The following is a 22,670-nucleotide window of genomic DNA, read 5'->3' on the forward strand; positions in this document are numbered from 1 at the left end:
CACATGACAAAATAGGTTAAATCAATACATGCATCCAGCAGGCAGGATGGAGTGAATAAGCACAAAAGCCAGGTATCTCTTTTTATTAAAAAAGTAATGGCATAATAAATTTCCTTGAAATTAAACAACTATGAATACATATTTTTTATGCTGAGTATTGTAAAATTAAAAACATACCAAAAACCTGATCATCCTCATTGTTTATGTTTCATGGCAGCTCTAATTCCATGGGTGATTTATCATTGTTATTTTAGAGGGGTTTTAAGTAATAGCTGAATGAGTACAAATTGTTATCCTTTGATCATTCTATCTGCCCTCTAACAAAGTGTATATCAGACTTCTTCATTACTTGCTACCAACCAGCCATTGATGGACAAACTTTGTCAAGATTACAATACTAAAACCACAGTAAAATGAATGCAATACTGTAATTTAAACTATGACAATAAAGAGGACACTGTAAAACATATTCAAGTTAAGAACTAGATCACTTTACAATTATATAACCAATACTACAAAATAGTGTAGTTAAACAGCGAAGTTGCTGTTGTAGTCACTGCACTAAGTTGAAAGTAATATAGACACTGTTTTATCACAAGGGAAGAATTCTCAATACTGTAAAAAGGCTGCTCTTTTAATAACTGATAAGGAACAAAGGCACTGCCAGTGTATGAGCATTCCCTTGTATTCACTTAGGATAAATACAGTTTAAGCTCACAATACAGGAATGGATTATTGAATTACATGATAACAGATTAAATAGGGTGCAGTTACTGAGTTATGGCAAAGCTATGCAAAAACTCTTACCAAATTAAAAAGCCCAGAGAAGTGATACTAAGAAACAACTAGTGGAAATATAACAGGAAGGACAAAAATAATGAAAAAGAACTGGTCTGGAAGATTAAACATGAGAGTTGGAAGGGGGAAAAAAGTGGAATATTTAAATGAAAGAAGATTGTGAACAAATAAAGAAAGAAGACAATGATTAAAAATGTGTCAGAATATGGGATAAATAATGGCAAGAATATGACAAGGAAGTAAGGTAATACTGGAAACCAAGCAGGAACTTAGTTGCAACTAATGGATGGCAGGAAGCAAGCACTTGCTGGAGAGGAATTCCCCACATAAAACTATAAAACACAATTTTCATGGTACAAGACTTTTCACTGATCGTTATGATCCACCAAACTGAGTAACAATAAATGAAGTAAAGATAATATAATTAATACCTCATATGAACAAATCTTTAATTTCAAGTTGTATTCTGTGTTATGTTTCATGTAATTAATGCAACGGATTTTACTTTTACTCACTGTTTGCTTACACATCATGGCATTTCCTGTTCCACTCAACAAAATGTGTTTAGCAATGAGCAGCACATGCTAGAAGATATTCCGATGAACTTTTACATGCACAGTTGGAAACTTATAAACATGTTTTCTTTTCAAACAATTTTTAGACAAAAGAAATGTTATGACATTTAGCACTGAACAGTCTCCTTAAGTAATCACATACTGTATTGGTTAATGTAAAATGCTGATTTTTGTGCAAAATATATAAATCATGATCTGTTAATCTGACATTGTGGGGATCCCAAACATTCAAACAGTGGTTAAAAGAATGAGTCCCACTAGTGTTCTGCATGACGTTACAGATGAACTTAGACAAGAAAATAAATGATGTGTCACAATTAATAGCAAAAACTGACACAGTTGAAATTGTACAATAACAGAAGTAAAATTATTCCATTACACATAGGTACATAAACGAGTCATTTGTGAATGGGTGGTTCCGAGCTGCCACTGACTTCAGATTCTAGTCAGTACAAATGTATTTGGAATGTGAACTTTACAATTCAGTCTTATCTAATTGGTTTCAAGTTCACCTATGGTCCATGTTACAGGAATGTGGTAGCTGCATGATGAGGTACCAGCATGTTTTGTTGCTAGTGTGACAGAGCACCAACATACCAACATCATCCAAGATTGATGTGATGAGCTGGGTCTGTACCTTTGCCTCCCAAGTTCACCCAACATCAAATCCTCGTGATTTTTCAGTTCTGAGTCACCTTAAAAGTGAAGTGTACAGCACTACTGTTGACATGATTGAAGAACTGGAGCAGCAAACTGTATAGCCTTGTCAAAATTTACAAGATGATTTTTTAAAGTTTGGGGAGGGGAAAAAAATCAAAGCTGATTGTAGATATCAGTGCAGTACTGCATCCAAGTGCAAGGATGACAAGCGGAACATCTCCTTTAACAGGTATGAATGCACAGTAAATTTTAACATGCTGAAGCAGTATTGTATTTCTCGTTAAGGTAGTTCATGGGTGAAATTTGAGTCCAATTAGATGGAGATTTAATTGCAAAGTATACATTACAAATACATTTGTGCTGACTAGAAGGATATTTAATACAGAAGTCGGTGGTGGATCATAACTACACATTCGTAGTCATATCACAAATGGCTAGTTTGTAGACACTAGTTTACAGGAATGTTTTTGTTTCTTGTGTATGTCCATTTATATCAGTTGTTACTATTGATTATGATACAACTTTATTATACAAAGAGTACTGGAAATACAGAAAAAAATACTTTGCACAAATTTGCAATTATAATGCAGTCCACCAAATGTTTTCTGTGTAAATCACTAACTGATATGCAATAAGACTGCAGATTCATAAACAGAATTTGTTTCCTTTATTATTATTATTATTATCTTCAAAGCTACAATATTAATATTAATACATTGACACCCGGGAAACTGAAAGGAAGCTGACTTTGTTGTTTAAGATTAAAAAAGATGTGATTTGAAATATTTTGAAAATATCTAGACAGAAAACATTAACTGAAGATTACTGAAAGTTAAAAAGGAGAAATGCCATATTTTTACTTAGAGTTAATGCTTCAATAATGTGAGAATAGATAAGAAAGAACATTGACCTGATGGTACACAGAATATGCAATAAATAATGAAACACACTGCAAGCACATTGCAATTAATAGTTACTGCAGTAGCAAAATTATCTGAATTTGTAATCTTACACAAAAAGGCAATTTTTTCCAAGATAATGAAGTTATTAAATTATCAACATTTTGTGTTCCAGTTAGACAGGGATCAAAGTCTTACACTGTTCCCCATTGAACAGAGTAGTTACAATGATGTGTAAAGCCAACAAAAGCACTATTCCACAAGAAGCTATAATGTACATCTCTATGTGTAAATTGGACTGTACAGTGAGTAATACACAATCTTAATGTCTGTAGGAACTTATCGCCTTCAAATTGTTGTTCCCCAGCCAAGAGTCTCTTATTCTACATCTACAGTGCACTGTTCTGCGGAGTATGTATACCCCACAAACCATCACACAGTGCATGGTGGAGGGTAAAGGTACCACTACTAATCATTTCCTCTCCTATTCCACTCACAGACAGAGTGAGGAAGAGACAACTTCTAAAAGTCCCTGTACAAGTCCTAATCTCTCACATATTATCTTAAAATACTATCTTAAAATACACATTTGTGGCAGCAGAATCATTCTGAAACTGCCTCAAAATGCAGCTTCTCTAAATTTGTGCAACAGTGCCTAGCGTAAAGAGCTCCCTCCAGGGAGTCCCATTCGAGTTCACGAAGCATCTCTTTGATACTTGCAGGCTAACCAAACCTACCGGTAATAAACCTAACAGCCCGCCTCTCAACTGCTTCAATGTCTTCCTTTAATTCAACCTGGTGGGAATCCCAAACATTCGAACAGTACTCAAGAATGGGTCACACCAGTTTCCCACAAGCTGTCTTCTTTATGGATGAGCTACACTTTCCCATAACACTCCAATTAAAACGAAGTTCCCTACTACCAAACTGCTGTATTCTTTCCATTTCAGATCGCTTTGCAATGTCATATCTAGATATTTAATCGAAGTCACTGTGTCAAGCAGCACGCTATTATTGCTGTATTTGAACACTACAGAGCTGTTTTTCCTACTCATCCGCATAACTTCCATTTTTCTACATTTAGAGCAAGCTGCCATTCATCACACCAACTAGAAATTTTGCCTAAGTCATTTTGTAAATTCGTACAGTCACTTGATGATGAGACCTTCCCACACACCAAAGCGCCTCAGCAAACATCCATAAACTGCTGCTGACCCTGTACATCAGGTCATCTATGTGTATGAAGAATCAAAGCAGTCCTATCCCACTTCCTGGGGCACTCCTGACAATATCCTTGTGTCGATGAACACGCAGTTGAGTACCATGTACCTGGTTCTATTACTTGAGGAGTCTTCGAGACACTCGCACATCTTTAAACCTAAATGGTACGCTCGGACCTTGTCAACAATCTGCAGTGGGGCGCCGTGTCAAATGCTTTCCAGAAGTCTAGAAACATGGAATCTACCTGTTGCCATCCATCCATGGTTTGTAGGCTATCATGAGAAAAGAGCAAGCCAAGTTTTGCACGAGTGGTGCTTGCTAAATCCGTACCGATTTGTGGACAGAAGCTTTTCCCTCACAAGGAAATTTTATTATATTCAAACTCAATGTTTCCAAAAATTATAAACCAACCTGATGTTAAGGATGTTGATCAGTAATTATGCAGGTCAGTTCTTACATACTTTTTCCCCTTCATTTGGAACTTTTCACTGGGCGAGACATTCGTGATAAACGCAGGCTAATTAAGCAGACACTGCCACAGTGTACTTTCCTTAAAAAGAAATTGGCATTCCATTCGGATGTGGTGATTTATTTGTTGTCAACTCTTTCAGTTGTTTCTTTACCCCAAGAATGTCAATTTCTAGATCTTCCATGCGTGAGTCTGTACAACAGTCAAGCGATGGTATGTTTGTACAATCCTCTTGTGTGAATGATTTCTTAAACATGAAATTTACAACTTCAGCTTTCCTTCTGCTGTCTTCTACTGCCACCCTCGACTAGTCAACAAGTGGCTGGATAGAAGCCTTAAATCTGCTTAGTGATTTTATGTACAACTAGAATTGTCTTGGGTTCTCAGCAAGATCTTTCACTAAGATATAATCGTGGAAGTAGTTGCATGCTTTGCACATTGCTCTTCTTACAGACCTACGTATTTCTATTATCTTTTGCCTGCCAATATATGCACACGCTTTTTTGAAGTGAGAGAGCAACAATTCTGTTTCCTCAGCACTTTCCAAATTTCATTATTAAATCACAGAGAATCCTTTCCATCCTTAATCCACTTATTTGGTGCATACATCGCTAAAGCACAATTTACAGTCATTGTAAACTTTGCATATAATCCTTCTACGTTCTTCATACTGGAGCTAAATGATGACCATTCATTATCTAACAGAGATTCTAACAACTGCTTTTTCTAGCATGAACAGTACTGTCCTAGATAGATTTATTAACTTCAGTAATGATAGTTTCTATGATATCATGATCATAATCCCCGTTTCCATACAGACATTGTCACTAATGCCTAGCTCCTTTGTAGCTATAAGGTTTAAAATATTTTCATTGTGCTTGGGTTGTCTAACTAGTTGTTAAAGGCAGATTTTGGAAAATCTGTTCAGAAGTACTTCACAACACTGTCTGTCCATACTGCCTGTAGTGAAGCCACAGTCATTCCAGTTAATACACAATAGGTTGAAATCACCTCCAATGAATACTGCTTGATCTTGGTAATAGTCCAAGCTGCTGGAGTTGGTTGGTGGTCATGTATGGATAAGGTGTGCTTGCTTGTATGAATGAATGGTATGTGTTTACGCTACGGCTGAAAGTTTGTGTGTAAGTGTCTTAATTGTGTGTGTCTGCAACTCAACATGTCATCTTTACGATAAGTAGCAATTTATCTTTTCCTACATTGTTGATATTCCAATCTGGAGTTTCCATTGTTTGATTTCATCTAGACCTGTTATACACTCAAATTTGACCTCACTAGAGACAATATATTTGTCAACTGCAATGAACGTACCCCTCCTATGGCATCTAACCTGCCTCTCAAAAAAATGTTCCATGAAATGTTAAATATCTCTGAGCTTTCTACTTCAGGTTTCAGCTAGCTCTTGGCCCCCAGAATAATTTCAGTTGGAGAAATTTCCTGGAGGCCAGTACATTCGAGAACTTTGTATGAACACTTCTACAATTTACTGTTAAAATCTTGACAGTAAAGTATGTCCACTTTGTATGCGATCTAATTTTGCTCCCTGTATATCGACTGGCGAGCATTCATCAAAGGACTTCGAACTACCGCCTAGCCCAAAAAGGCCCATGAGCATTCCACAAGTACTCAACTGCCTGAGTAGCTGCTTCCTTTGTGTAGGGCACTCCTGACTAGTCAAGAGGAATCCTATAGCTCTGTGCCCTATAATGCAGGTCTATAAATCTGCACGACCATCAAAGAATCAACATAGCACCTGGTTGAGTCCTTCCAATTGGTTCCTAACCAAAGAACCAATTGCAAGCTCTGCTTGCGCACTGTGCAGGCCAGCAGTCTTCACCAGTTCTACTAGCCACCCACAGAAACTGAGGATGTCCTCAGAACCCATGTGAAAAGCATCAGTGGTGCAGACATGAGAATAACTTTTAGACCAACGCATCCTTCACCCTCGATAGCCACAGGCAAGACCTTCTCCAGATATCAGCTGAGGCCCCCTCACAGACACACTGAGTATACACTGTAATTCTTTCCGGCCCTGGGTGTTATTTCCCAAAGGGTGCCAATAACGTGCCTCACACTGGATCTCCCAATAAATATTGAACCCCTCCCCTTCTGTGCCTGCTGAGACCGTGCTGAAGGAATAACCACCTGTCAACCCACTGCGTCAATGGGCCTGTGGTATGGCAGCCTCCACACTGACACACTGCCTCAAGTGATGTGACAGCATAAGAAGCTGTCACTCACCCTAGGTGTCCCATGTGATGCACCAGTTTCTCCACTGCCACCATAGCACGAGGCAGCAGCCTGCACAGATGGCAGTATCTGTTCATGAACTGTGACCAGCTACACACACACACACCCTGTCCATTCCATCCTCCTACTACTTGGAACTTGAGAATTTAACTATGAACGCTAACATAAATGACTAAATATGTGACTCGCACGGCCCCTGGTGCTTCACCAACAGAGGCTGGCAGCTGACTGAGCAGTGGTCAACTGTTACTGGCCTTCGATAAACAACTAACAACTGTGCAAATGTACACGTGACCATTACTACAACACATTACTATACCTCGCAAAGGCAAAAATAAGCAATGAACTTAAGAATTAAACTTTGCAAACTCAAAAAAGAATGCAAAGAATTTAAAAATTAAACTAAGAACACAAACAATGAAGCTAAATATGCTACCTGCCAGATTCCTGATGCTTCAGGCGTGAATGCTGATGCCTGACTAGCCTCCATACTACCATTGTCAATCTACTTTTCAGCTGTATCACCAGAAAGTCTATACAACTATGTTTTCTACCTCCTCCTCAGTACTACTGCACTTTGAAAAATATTTAAATTCTCAGAAGCACGCATTTCTACACCAATTGTATCCCTTTGTTTTTTTACTTCCTGTTCTTCCTTCTGTTCTCCCACAGCTTGATTCAAATTCTTCACATTAGTATTGTAATAACTGTCTCCTCTCTTAAAAACTTAAATGCTTTGGAGCTAGTGATTCCATACCCTATGTTTCAGAGAACATCTCTGTTTCAACTACTGCATCAACCACAAGAAAATTTTGACAGTTGAACAGAACACAGTTAACAAGGCTGAAAATTAGTAGAGAGATAGTGGGACATACAAGGTGAATTAAAGAAACTACAGAAAAAGTCCTGTAGGTAAGACATGAGGCTTTACCAAACGCCAAACACAATCTACATGCAATACCAACCCTGCAATTTCTGCCCATGAGAGAGGTTTCTAAAAAATTTACTTAAGTCTTCTACATCATCAGCAATCCCTTTCAGTGACTGGAGTTTATGTGTTATAGTTTCATTTCTGAAGACATTCTGTACATCATCCAATACTGTAGAAAATCTGGAATCAAGAGCACAACTGAAATAGTTTGAGTAATGCACCACAGAATATGTATTAGATAAAATAAAATAATCAAATTTAAACATCAGACATTTCACATTAAGGTATTGCAATGTAGCACAATAGGACAGTATTAAACAAAGAGTACGATTCCAAGTTTATTTTTCACTTTATCACTGAACACATTAAGAATCCTGTGTACTCATATTTGTTACTTCTGCCAATTATGACAATAAATTTATTTTTGGCATTACTCAAATTATTAAAAATCCATTACAGGAATAATATTTATTATTACAAAATGATTCATTGTTTGCAAAACTTGTTTTTATTTCAAATATTTCTGACATAGGTTATCGCAGTCTGACTTGCATCGACACCTGAAACTCTTTGTACTATCGAAATGTAACATCTTTGTAGGCTTTGTAATTTCTGGAAAGTTGGTTGGGAGGGTGAATCTGAAGGGGTTGTGGAGAATAGCTGAGGAAGATAAGTCATGGGCTGGCCCCCTTGTAACTATGTGATACGCACTGAAAGATTCAACAATATATGGAAAATTATTTATACTCAAGAGAGCTTTGATTCTGATTATGGCAGAATACAGAAAAGTCATCCTCAGGGGCCTTCTATTCATGTTTCTTCAGCAAGGTGGCTTGTAGTAGCCATTTTCCTTGAATGTTTATTGTAAGTGGCTCAGTTCCTTCAGAAAATATTCAGCATCTGAAATGGCTTTCACTTGATGCACCAAGATGCTCAAAACTGAACTTCTCTGTGAAGGGTGATGATAGCTGGTAGCATGCAAATACTGGTTTAGTGGGTGAAACACCCAGTATCTTTACAGCAGATGAGGACATCAAGAGAAGGCAAGGCACCACCTGTCTCTACCTCCATGACAAACTTCATGTTGTCATGGGTGCTGCTGGTGTGGTCCAAGAATTCTCCTAGCTTTCCACATCTATGTGGGCAACAAAAATGTCATCGACGTAATGATAAAAGCAACTGGGCTTGGCAGTCCCCATGTCAAGTACAATGCCCTCAAAATACTCCATAAGGAGGTTAGCTATCACTCGAGCTAATGGGTTTTCCATTGTGGTGCCATCCATCTGCTAAAATAGTCTCCATCATACAAAAAATATGATGAAATAGGGTGTGCTTAAATAAATCCACAACAGCGTCATCAAAGCAGATCTATAGAATCTTTTATGGGAACATGTGTGAATAATGACACCACATCACAGCTGACCATCACGTCTCCCTCCTCTAGGCAAGCATTTAATTCAACTTATAAATCCTGTTATATTGTTGATGTTGTGCACACAATGACTAATATGTGGAATAAGGAGGCTGGCCAGATGTTTTGCGAGCCTGTAAGTTGACGATCCAATGGTGGTTACGATAGGACATAGACATGTGCTCTTCTTGTGAATCATTGGAAGGCCATGCAATGTAGGCAGGCAGGAACTTTCTAGCAACATTCATTTCCAGTGAAGACCAATTGAGAAGCTCCAACATCTTCCTCATTATTCTGGATGTTGGATCCCTTGATAGTTTTTGATACATCTCCTCCATCAGCATCAACCAGATCTTATTGTCACAATCAGCTCTTTTCATAATGACAACTGCATTAGCCTTGTCTGTAGGCAGAACTACAATTAGAGGATCACTGCAGAGCTCACAATGGCCATTATGTTCGGCTCATCATGTCTGGGGTTGACAGCTTGTATTTTGAAAGAATGTGGCTCATTTCTCAATGACTTCCTTTTGCGAACTTTTTGGAACTACTACTTCTTTCCTTGGGGAGAGGAGAGAGATATGGACAAAGGAAGTTAAAAGAAGCACTCTGTCTACTTTTATCTTCACTACAGATGACTCCTCTCATCCTGGAGTCCAAGTAAACAGCCTTTCCTTATTTTAACCTTCCCCACTCCATACCTCTCTCCTCCTACAGGAAGGAAGTAATAATTCCAAAAGCTGAGGTAATGTCACTGCTTTTACTTTCACATGTGTGTGTGTTACCAATACTAAACATTCCATCTCCTGAATGTAAGTAATGGCCAGCATTTCTGTCTCATATTTACTAGTTTTATCAATTGAATTTTCCTATGTTTCTTAAAATTATTTACAAATTAAATTTTCCTGTTTCTATTTTCCTATGGAAATACTACTTAGCTCTCTTGGTTGTCTGACCATGTGAAAGGACTGTTATCTTAACATTTTTAATACTAGTAATGAAAATAACTAAACATGTCACTTACTCTAGTATCAACAATGGTCAATATATCAACAAACAGTTTTTCCTGCAGAACTCGCAATTTTCTGCAAAACTATAGTACTTTCACCAGAGGTTCTTTTCCTCATGTTACTTTTCACCATCAGCTCTCAAAAAAGGAAATCTAATGTTTTGGAATATCCACTAGAATTTCCTAATTTTCAGTTTTACTTTAATCCTTCATATTTTGATTTCTTATCTACATTATATTTATCTTTTTACCCTGTTTTATTTGTTGTGCTTTGAAAGCTGCCATATGAGTCTCCCAATGATCCATGGCAAGTGTTATTAAATGCACATATAAAACCATAAAGGAAGTGGTAATAGCCAGCAGATGGCATAGGTTTCTCCTGGTAATGACCTGGAACAATCCAAAGTTTGGTATCAACTTTCCTACAGATAGTGTCCAAAAACAAACAAACTACACACAGTGTTAAACAGTATACAACTGCAAGCTCCAACTGCTTGTCTATGTAGCACTTCCAGTTAAATTTATTGCTAGAAATTGTATTTAAAACAATAATCTTGAATTTATATCACTCTCTGTGACACACCTTACCAACCTCCAATTAGAAGAAAAAAACAACATACTGGGCTACAACAACAAACAAGAACTCACACACACACACACACACACACACACACACAGACAGACAGACAGACAGACAGACAGAGAGAGAGAGAGAGAGAGAGAGGGGGTCATAAATAGTACATTAAAAACATTGAATTTCAGTCTAGAGATCTTCAACTTTTTGTGTCTAAGTTGGCTGTGGTTGTTACTTTATGTTGTCAATAAACTGGCCATTGTCTATGTCAGTGGTTCCCAACCTTTCTTAGACCATTATCCCTGAGTGAAATCCGACATTAGCTAGTATCCCCCCCCCCCTCCCTCCATCCCCCCCTCTCCGCATCCCCATGTTACCAGCAACATTAGCACCTAATTAAAATTTAAAGGACTTTTTTTGGAACACTTATTTTTAAAATGATTAAAGATATGGAAGATGAATGATATTGTGTGTGTGTGTGTGTGTATGAATGATTCATCATTCATTCATTCATTCTTTCATTCAATCTGCCCCAACTCCTCCTCAGATGAGAAAGCTAAGCAAGAGTAGACGCTTGGTACAAAACATACTTCCCCTGCATTACTCCTCCCCACTGTACCACTTGCATATTATTGCTACTAACTGAGAAAAATTAATTATTGATCATTTATATAAATAACATTAGAGTATTACAAAATTGTGAAAATAGTAACGATTTTTGAAAAATGATTTAGTTTCGTGGCAGAAACAGGATCAAATCTGTTTAGTTTTTACCCCTCAGAAAATTTCATTTTAACCTTCCCAGGTTGGGAACAACTACTCTAGGACTTTTCTTATTGCAGGAATCCAGCAAAGAACGTCATTAGTCCACTATATGGGATGCTAGTACATCCAACTAATAATTGTGTACATTTAGTGTAAGTGCTGCTCTGAGATAAAGAGGTTGGCACAGTCAAGGATGCCTTGGTGGGCTGCATCAAACTAGTCAGATTGATTTCAGGAAGGGGGGAATATATTGTCGTTCCCACGTCAGTTCCCTGCCCTCCTCCTACCCAAACCTTTTATAACACAGTGATATCCCACTTGATATTATCTGGTTCTGCTTCCAGTTCCAGCAGTCCACCTTGAGTCCTAAACATCCTGCAGTTCATGGTCCCTATATGGAGCATGTCAGAAGCACTCAGGTTGTTACGAGTCGCAATATTGCTACTTCATATAGCAAGATGCAGGCACAGAAGTAAATGGACAGGCTCTGTGCCACAAACATGCTGCCCGAGTTTCCCCGAGTCTGCACATTATGCTTGAATGCAGATCAAGATACTGATAACCCTATATAAGTTGCATCTGGCAAAAGGGCCTCCGAAAAGGCTGTCCATGGTGCACTAACCTGGAAGGCCTGAAGAGTTTGATAGACATAGGTCCAGTGCTAAACCTTGGCAGTACAAAGTTCATAGCAGTTTCAGTCCATTTCTGATTGCTTCTACATCTATCTTACTACTCTGCAATTCATACTTAAGTACTGCACATTGAGCTACTTTCACACTTTTTCTCTACCATCCATTCTCAGCACACACTAAAAATGAACACTTAAATCTTTCTGTGCACGATCTCTATTTCTTTAATTTTATTACAATGACCATTTTTCCCTCATAGATGGATGTCAACAAAATATTTTCGCACTCTGAGGACAGTGGTGGAGACAAAGTTTGTGACAATATCTCGCCACAATGAGAAACACCTTTGTTTCAATGACTGGCATCCAAGCTCTTATATCATAACCATGACACACCCTTCCCTATTTCACAATAATACAATGTCGAGGATGGAAATCCATACAACCAGTTCACATGCTAAACATATGCCAGCAAGGGTTATCCTATTAACGATAGTCATTCAGTCAGTCTGCATGCAATGATATTTGCTTGGGCCACTGTCATACAGTGGTATGGTGTGAAGAGTTAAAAGCACACAGGATAGGACATGACAGTGGTGGGACATCATATCGTTCATTTACTGGTACCTGTCCAGCGTAGGAGACCTTACCAGTGAGTATGCGAATGCTTCTGTAGCTCTCAACTTCATATGAACACAAAAACACCTTGCCCACATGGCCAGTGCTATAAGATGGCAATGTCCCCAGAAGTGGAACAATACTACACTGAAAAATTAAGTTTCATTACTTTTCTAATGTAACTTCCTTGAAAGGGGTTATGTATCAGACTGGAATTTGAACCTTCTTATTTTAAGGCATTATTCACCCCAGAGAAAGCTATCGATGCATAACTTACAGAAAAGACTATAAGAGAGCCTCTGTGGAATTTAAGGGAGAGAGAGAGAGAGAGAGAGAGAGAGAGAGAGAGAGAGAGAGTACAGGCACACTGAAGTATTAAATTGGGGCCATGAGGTTTAATCCATTAAGTTGTTTCCATATAACACACACTTCTCTACTGACTGAAATATTCATTTTGAAAATGAACTGAAGAGTCTTTAAAACAATCCTTGGTATGACCATAACATGTTCTAACATCAACTAACATTAGGTTACAATTGCAAAGTGACGCACCCACACATCCAGATGGGATTTTCCTGAAACGGACAACAGCCAAATATGTCCATGCTTGCATATAACAAAGGCTTTTGCTAAACTATTTTTCACAATTTCCTTTTGTCAAAAGGCACTTGTCCCACAGAGCACACTGTTTTCACAGTACTATAATACTGTTCCATCATGAAAAGAATCATTATCTTCTAAAAGATCTTCACAATTATGGCAATCAGGACAATTTTGTTTCAAATTCCACCTTACTGGTACCTCAAGTAAACAAATATCCCCCCTCCTTTCATTACAAATTCTCTTTCTTCATTGTACTTCCACTATGTATACATTATTATGACTTTTTCCTTTTTGTATTACCCCAACTCTTAAGCACACAAATCATTTATCTTCTCCCTAATCTCTCTGTTCTTATAACCTGTGTACTGAAGCTGGCTCAGTGCTTATAATGTACTACCTCTGACCCACTATCTCCGACACCTTCTCTTGATATTTCCGTATCCGAGGCCTCACTATATGTGGATACCTTTCATCCCTGTGTCTCAGTGAACTGCCCTTCATTTGAACATTCCATAAGCTGCCAATCCCTCCTCCCCAAGGAAGGAACCATTAAAGCCAAAAACTAGGAAGTCTATCACTTTTATACGCATCAATTGGTGGTACTAAACTTGTGCGCATTTTTCCCAGCGTATAAAATGTTCAAACAAGTATCTCTCTCTCTCTCTCTCTCTCTCTCTCTCTCTCTCTCTCTCTCTCTCTGGTCAAACAGAGGGATGAAGTTAATGCTACTTGTTTATCCATTGGTTATTAATATTCACTATCAATAACTTCTGACATTTGTCATTTGTTGTGTGTTGGTACTAACTGCTGTGTGTTATCTTCCTGCATACACTGTACATAGTTCTTGGTTACTGTAGCCCCACTTACCAATGCATCATTAATGTTGCTTGCAAAAAGCTCTCTCATTACATTTGTGTCTTGAAAATGACATGCTGCTCACTTGCCGAAATATCTGTGGCTGTCTCAGACATCAGGGGGCTGTGGTCCCACGAGTTGTCTGAGCAGTATTATACACTTAATTTCTTGAAGGTAAGTAATAAGCAATTCTGTCTCACCATTATTTAATATTTTTTTATGTTTTCAGAAACAATATAGAAAAACGGCCACAAATTAATAGAAAAATCACTGACAAAGTAATGAGCTAAAAGAATAACTGACAGAGAAAGAACAGTCTGCACTGAGAAGTCTTACCAATTGAGAGCTCTTTTGTGAGCCTTAATGCCCAACAACAACACAGCCTGGTCAAACAAATAGCAAGTAATATGATAAAAAAGATATCAGGTCTCTCTAAGGCATTTACTAGATTACGTAACTGACAATCTTGCTGAAAGGATGTAGTGAAAAATCCTGCCATATCATCATGGAAATAAACTGCTGACAGCAAAGGCAACAATCAAAGAATGTGATGGAAGAATTCATTTGGAGACTTCTTAGATTTCTATGTGTAAGTGAACTGGAACAGACACTAAACTAATAAATCCATTTATTTTTGTGACATTTAACTTCCGAATGATTTATTGTTTTTTCTTAGTCTTCTGTTTATCCTATTAGTACCTTGATTTACACAATATTCTGAGAAGGAAAGTTGCCACTCACCATATAGCGGTGATGCTGAGTAACAACAACAACAACAACAACAACAACACACACACACACACACACACACACACACACACACACACACACACACACACACACAGACGTGCGCGCGCAATTCACACACACGACCACAGTCTCAGGCAACTGAAACTACACAATTGCCCGAGACTGCAGTAGTGTGTGTTAGTTGCATTTCCGTGGGTGGGTGTGCGCACACGTGCACAAATGTGTGTGTATTGTTGACAAAGGCTATTGGCCAAAAGCTTGAAGTGTGAGAATCTTTTTGTTGTGCCTATCTGCGACTCAGCATCTCCGCTATACGGTGAGTGGCAACTTTCCTTCTCAGAATATTATTACAGTCCATCCTGGATTTTACATTTTTTTGATTTTCACCTTGAATTACAATGATACGTGCACAAGTAAGTTTACTGCATATATTGAATTTCACCAAAAGCTGTAAAAATTTGCTGCTTTAAACACATGTGCAATGTTGTTGTTGTTGTTGTTGTTGTGGTCTTCAGTCCTGAGACTGGTTTGATGCAGCTCTCCATGCTACTCTATCCTGTGCACGCTTCTTCATCTCCCAGTACCTACTGCATCCTACATCCTTCTGAATCTGCTTAGTGTATTGATCTCTTGGTCTCCCTCTATGATTTTTACCCTCCACACTGCCCTCCAATGCTAAATTTGTGATCCCTTGATGCCTCAAAACATGTCCTACCAACCGATCCCTTCTACTAGTCAAGTTGTGCCACAAACTTCTCTTCTCCCCAATCCTATTCAATACCTCATCATTAGTTACGTGATCTACCCAACTTATCTTCAGCATTCTTCTATAGCACCACATTTCGAAAGCTTCTATTCTCTTCTTGTCCAAACTGGTTATCGTCCATGTTTCACTTCCATACATGGCTACACTCCATACAAATACTTTCAGAAACGACTTCCTGACACTTAAATCTATACTCAATGTTAACAAATTTCTCTTCTTCAGAAACGATTTCCTTGCCATTGCCAGTCTACATTTTATATCCTCTCTACTTCGACCATCATCAGTTATTTTACTCCCCCAAATAGCAAAACTCCTTTACTACTTTAAGTGTCTCATTTCCTAATCTAATCCCCTCTGCATCACCCGATTTAATTTGACTACATTCCATTATCCTCGTTTTGCTTTTGTTGATGTTCATCTTATATCCTCCTTTCAAGACACTGTCCATTCCGTTCAACTGCTCTTCCAAGTCCTTTGCTGTCTCTGACAGAATTACAAGGTCATCGGCAAACCTCAAAGTTTTTACTTCTTCTCCATGAATTTTAATACCTACTCCGAATTTTTCTTTTGTTTCCTTTACTGCTTGCTCAATATACAGATTGAATAACATCGGGGAGAGGCTACAACCCTGTCTCACTCCTTTCCCAACCACTGCTTCCCTTTCATGCCCCTCGACTCTTATAACTGCTATCTGGTTTCTGTACAAATTGTAAATAGCCTTTCGCTCCCTGTATTTTACCCCTGCCACCTTCAGAATTTGAAAGAGAGTATTCCAGTTAATGTTGTCAAAAGCTTTCTCTAAGTCTACAAATGCTAGAAACGTAGTGTACTAAAAACTAAAAAAGGATTGTAATGAAAGAGATTAGTCCGGTTCATTGTTTGAAACTTAAAACACTGTTTAGCAATAATATAGTTGTCAACTGCATTGCAGAGTATTAATCCATTTGCATTTTAAGATACTCAGAGTCTATTTCATGGGAAAAAAATAGTTTCAAAAAGTGACACTGTAAAATACCGTTTTATTCTACAATTGTTCTGAAATGCCAACCATCTTGTCTCTTAGACTTTTTTGCTGGTTTACAACAAACCTTCAATAACGAATCCAGAAAAGAACAAAGAAGTATTCAAACAACCTATGTTGTAACCGCAAAAACATATCAGGATTATTGTGCCACTGGCTTTCCTTCATTTTGCGGAAAAGGAACCAATCACAACTAGAGAGAAACAAGTCATTTACAAATAGTATAAACTTGTTACAAAGAGTTACTTCTAGTCAAGACAGTTCCTATGTCCTTCATGCTTAACTGTGCATTGTAAATAAACATGCAGCTGTTATGTTTGTTTAAACAATGGAAAATCCAGGACAAAATAACAGCAATGTGAAAAAAAAAATACGCTGCTACTCAGCACATACATGTTGTGCCGAGTTGCAGACAGGCACAGTGAAAAATAATACTAGCCAAATTTAGTTTTCGGAATAAGTCATTCAGACCTAGAGAAAAACACACACACATTCACATAAGTACACACCACACACACATGGTCATTGTCATTTCTCAGAGCTAAGGCCCAACTGTGAATGTGTCTGAGGTGAGCAGTACTCTAACTGGGGCGGGTAGTGGGGGTACAAAAGAGGAGTATGGCAGCTGGGGAGATGATAGCAGCATAGGCATAAGGGAAATTGATAGTGCCAGGTATGGGAACATCTAGGAGACAAGGTAGGGCTGCTGCTAGGTGCATATCGGGAGGTTGAGGTGGGAGTGGTGGATGGGGGATGGGAAAGGAGAGAGAGGAGAAATAGTGAAGGGGAAAGTACCATTATGTACATTGGTTGGGTAGAAGGCATGTGTAGCGTTGAGTGACAGCAGGGAAGGGATAGGCAGGTGGAGGACAGGGACTAGCTAAGGTTGACGTCAGGAGGGTTACAGGAACAAAAGACATGTTACAGGGAGAGCTCCCATCTGCAAAATTCAGAAAAGGTTTTGTTGGTGGGAAAAATCCACATTGCACAGGCTGTGAGGCAATAATTAAAGTGATGCATATCGAGTTGGTCAGTACACTCAGCAACTGGATGGTCTGGCAGTCTCTTGGCCACAGTTTGGCAGTGGCCATTTGGCCACAGTTTGGCAGTGGCCATTCGTGCAGACAGACAGCTTGTTAGTTGTCACACCCATGCGGAAAAAGACGAGAGACAGCTGGACCACCCAGTGGCTGAACATGCCACCCAATAGGACTCTTTTTTTTATACTGCATATTTATTACCTGGAAAATACTTACATTCTGGTATATACTTCTTCAATTCTCTTGTGCGAACCCACATAAGAATCAGGAAAAGCACTAACGGCCATAACAGTTCAACAGTGCAACGAATCTAAAAAGAACAGGTAGATGACACAGGTGGCAAAAGTAACAAAAATTTAAAATGGTGTCTTTGGGAAAAAGGTGCTGAAAGACAAAGGAATTGTTTCACTAACTAACTTAATCATTGGTTATCTCAAAATACACCAGTCTTATGGAGCTACACATTCTACAAGTAATGAACTTTTGATGTCCGAACTTAGAAACATCAGTAAGTACATACGAATTACAACAGCAAATATGATTTGAAATGTGTGATGGCATCACAAAAGCTGAGATAGGAAGTAGGACAGGATTTGCAGTGATCAACAGTGAGCACAAGGCATATCATGTAGCCTCCACAGAGCAATTCATCTGTACTAGATTACAAGGTACCATTCATCACTCCACCAAAGGAAGAGACATCTTCATGGCAGTTCTAATGACTTTGGTGTATATGCTTCAGAGGTGTGGTGGATCACACTAGTTATGCAATTCATCTGTTCCTTAACACTGTCTACTTTCAAATACTGCCAATTGGCTGTGCTGCTCAACCTGCACCCATCCCCATGGCATGCAATTCATCTGTTCCTTAACACTGTCTACTTTCAAACACTGCCAACTGGCTGTACTGCTCAACCTGCATCCATCCCCATGACTTTCTTTGAGGCAGCAATCAGTCTACTTGTATCTAAATTAGGAAGTGACAACTGGAAGTCAGATAATTGACCACTTGCTGCTGAACACTGTACGGGAGGTTTGGAGATCATATGGATAAATTGATAGCAGTTCTGCTGTGTTCTCTCAGCAATGTGTTCTCAAAGCACAGTTTTCCTAATACCAGGAGCCTCTTGACAACTTAATCATGGGGGCAGTTGGTAGAGGAAACCTGTAGCACATGACAAGTGGATGGCATGCTTGTGTGATAATATTGTGGAGAGCCTCATTGTCTACAGCATCATTAGTGGACAGGTAATGGCTACATATTGCCACTTTACCACAACTGCATTACAGAAGCAACTGCCTGTAAGCGGCTGACAAGAGGGATTAATTGTTAAATCCATGATTTTTAATTATGGCAAAGCCAAGTTTAGCCCTATTTCCACTGTCACACGTTCTGTTAGTCTCTTTAAAATAGTCTCTTACATGCAAATTGATGGCAGTCTTTCCTGTATTACAGGACTTGACTTGTTCACATGAGTCCTGAACATACTAATGATCCACTAGGAATGGGAGCCACTTTAACAGAGAAGCTGTTCTTTGCTTCGTGGCTTCTGTAAAATAGATGAGACAATGACAGCAGTGGGTTTGAATGATGGATTTGTTGATTCCCTTAAAGATACGTCAAACTCCATAGACTTCGCTGAGTGAGCAGTGTCAGTCAGAACCGACCAAGTTAGTCCATTTTTTCTGATTCTGTTCCCTTTTCCATTTTGTGTATTGAGTTTGACCTGCTAAACTAAAGTAACACTTTCTCCATTAATATTGCCACCTCCTAGGTAGCACTTATTTCTGTAAACTTGTAAGCAAGTCAGCTGGTCGCAGCCAATTTAGGCACATTTTTTACCGCAAGAGACACTGAACTTTGCTTAAAATGTTCTATGCATGAATTTTACATTGTATATACAGGGTGTTTCAAAAACACTTTTACAAACTTTGGGGACATGTTCTTTACACCAAAAAAAGCAAAAAAAGTCTAGTAGACCTGTGCTCTAAAATACGTAAGAGATATGAGCACTTGTTCATCTTCACTTCTGTGAAACTCATCCCTTCTATTGAACACGTGCTCATAGCTTTCAAACTATGCATTTCAGAGCCCATGCTTACTATACTTTTTTTCTTATTGGTGTAAGGAACCTGTCCCAAAAGTCTGTCAAAGTATTTTTGCAACAGCCAGAATAACATTTTTCAATTTTGTTACTTCACTCTTAATGACAGATCTGATGAAGCCAGTGGCTAAAAATCATAATGAATGTGGATATATTAAACACGCTGTAAACAATGTTTTAATGCAGTGTCAGAAGCTACAAAAGGGGTGCTACAAATCAGTTAAAACTCCATGAACCGACATCCCAAGGAGAATCAAACAACTTATTACTATCTCATATACACACATCAAAAAATGTTTTGCATCACCCCAGTTCCCAGAACTCCTGAAGACTGATGTTGACTGTGGTTCTTGCATCACAGACACAGTCCCTTTGACTTTTCAAGGATGTCAGTAAACCCGCCCAAAGATGTAAACAACCATGCATGAGCAGCACCTATTAGATGGAGGGAGTCCAACAGCTAATCAGTCCCAGTCATTCCACCGGGAAGGAGGTACACGGCTCGTGTTTTCTGTAGTTCAACCATGCCTAGAAGGCCAATACCGCAGTTCGATCACGTCCGCATTGTTCTTTGTGACAGGAAGGGCTCTCAACAAGGGAAGTGTTCAGGTGTCTCTGAGTGAACCAAAGCAATGTCGTTCAGACATGGAGGAGATACAGACAGGCAGGAACCGTCGATGACATGACTCGCTCAGGCTGCCCAAGGGCTACTACTGCAGTGGATGACCACTACCTGCAGATTATGGCTCAAAGGAAACCTGACAGCAACACCGCCATGTTGAATAATGCTTTTTGTACAGCCACAGGACTTCATGTTACAATTCAAACTGTGCACAATAGGCTGCATGATGCAAACAACTTCACTCCCGACATCCTTGGCGAGGTCCATCATTGCAACTACAACACCATGCAGTATGATACAGATGGGCCCAACAACATGCCGAATGGACAGCTCACAATTGGCATCACGGTTTCCTCACCAATGAATGTCGCATATGTCTTCAACCAGACAATCGTCAGAGACGTGTTTGAAGGCAACCCGGTCAGGCTGAACGCCTTAGACATACTGTCCAGTGAGTGCAGCAAGGTGGAGGTTCCCTGCTGTTTTGGGGTGGCATTATGTAGGGCCAATGTACATTGGTGGTGGTCATGGAAGGCACCGTAACGGCTGTACAATACATGAATGCCATCTTCCGACCAATAGTGCAACCATATCAGCAGCATATTGGCAAGGCATTCGTCTTCGTAGACGACAATTCATGCCCCTATCGTGCACATCTTGTGAATGACATCCTTCAGGATGACGACATCACTCGACTAGAGTGGCCAGCATGTTCTCCAGACCAGACATGAACCCTATCAAACTTGCCTGGAATAGAATGGATGACGTGACCCACCAACCACTCTGAGGGATCTACCGAATTGCCATTGAGGAGAGGGACAATCTGGACCACCAGTGCCTTGATGAACTTGTGGATAGTATGTCACAATGAATATAGGCATGCATCAATGCAAGAGGACGTGCTACTGGGTATTAGAGGTACCAATGTGTACAGCAATCTGGACCACCACCTCCGAAGGTCTCACTCTATGGTGGTACAACATGCAATGTGTGGTTTTCATGAGCAATAAAAACTACGGAAATTGTGTTTATGTTGATCTCTACTCCAATTTTCTGTACAGGTTCCGAAACTCTTGGAACTGAGGTGTGCAAAACTTTTTTTGATGTGTGTACATACATGTCCCTCACCAAATGACAACAACTGTAAAATTGAATAAGGACCTTTTCTACGACATAAACCTTATTTTAGTCTATAATGTTGGAGTCATCATAAAATGTTTTGAACACTTTCTTTTACATAATTTTTTTTTTTTTTTTATTTCACAGTTCACCTCCATGTTTTTAATGGCCATATGGCAATGTATCACATGTACTGGCTTTATAATTCACACACTCAGTGGTACGTAAGCCTGAATTATTTGTTTTTTTTTGTTTTTTTAATTATGTGTGATAATTATAAACTCTAACATATTTGTAACACTTACAAATCTGAAGTTTGGCAAAACTAGCAATCAGGATATGTATCAACTGCAATCTGGGCAATAAAACTTATTTTGGAAGCTTTTTTTTCGTGCTTTGAATCAACTCAATATTCTACAGAGGCCTATTAACAGTATCTGTTTTTTTACACTATTCACGAATGAAAATGGAGGGGTCTTGAGAATACAAATGCAGTTGTAGATATAAAGAAGTTAATTCCACAAGCCACCAAATAAACTGACTGCCAATTCTTATCCTCTTTCATATTAGATAAGAAGTGGAAGAATTTGTTATGGTTTATCATTTTTTAAAGTCTCCATGATAACTCCAAATATTAACTTTTAATTATTTAATTCTGTTACACAATAAAAGAACACCTAAGTATCTGACATTTACAAGACTGTAATAAAGGCAAATTTCACTGAGCTATAGAGTGCAACCAGTATATTACTTTGTGTTGCTTGAGGCTTTCCCGACGGACATGTTGTATGTATGGTTCTCGGGCGAGACGTCGGATGTCATAGTGAAAACTCCACAATATTTCGTCAGCGCAACTGGCCGACATCTTCAGGTGCGACGAACACACTGCTAAGGCAGGACCAGGGCCCCCTATTTATGCCAGTTTTAGGCAGGAAGTGCGCATGCGTGGAGGCGCCAAATTCG

The 22,670-nt window shown here is 38.9% G+C and overlaps 1 protein-coding gene across 4 annotated transcripts in view; it reads right to left on the minus strand.

Moving 5' to 3' along the window:
• Positions 1-22,670, minus strand: part of LOC126457215 (ATP-binding cassette sub-family A member 7-like) — a 594,847-nt gene that overhangs the window by 545,824 nt on the left and 26,353 nt on the right. For all 4 annotated transcript variants that reach the window (XR_007585450.1, XM_050093334.1, XM_050093335.1 and 1 more), the window contains exons 3-5: positions 18,078-18,171; positions 10,493-10,631; positions 7,856-8,001 (exon numbers count right to left, since the gene is read on the minus strand). Coding sequence is in view for 3 of the 4 variants with exons in the window: in XM_050093334.1 (XP_049949291.1) it covers positions 7,856-8,001; positions 10,493-10,631; positions 18,078-18,171 (379 nt within the window). In the remaining variant the exon portion in view is untranslated. The remainder of the gene's footprint in view (positions 1-7,855; positions 8,002-10,492; positions 10,632-18,077; positions 18,172-22,670) is intronic.

The sequence above is a fragment of the Schistocerca serialis genome, chromosome 2, assembly GCF_023864345.2.
Source record: "Schistocerca serialis cubense isolate TAMUIC-IGC-003099 chromosome 2, iqSchSeri2.2, whole genome shotgun sequence".
In the NCBI taxonomy this organism is placed as follows: domain Eukaryota; kingdom Metazoa; phylum Arthropoda; class Insecta; order Orthoptera; family Acrididae; genus Schistocerca; species Schistocerca serialis.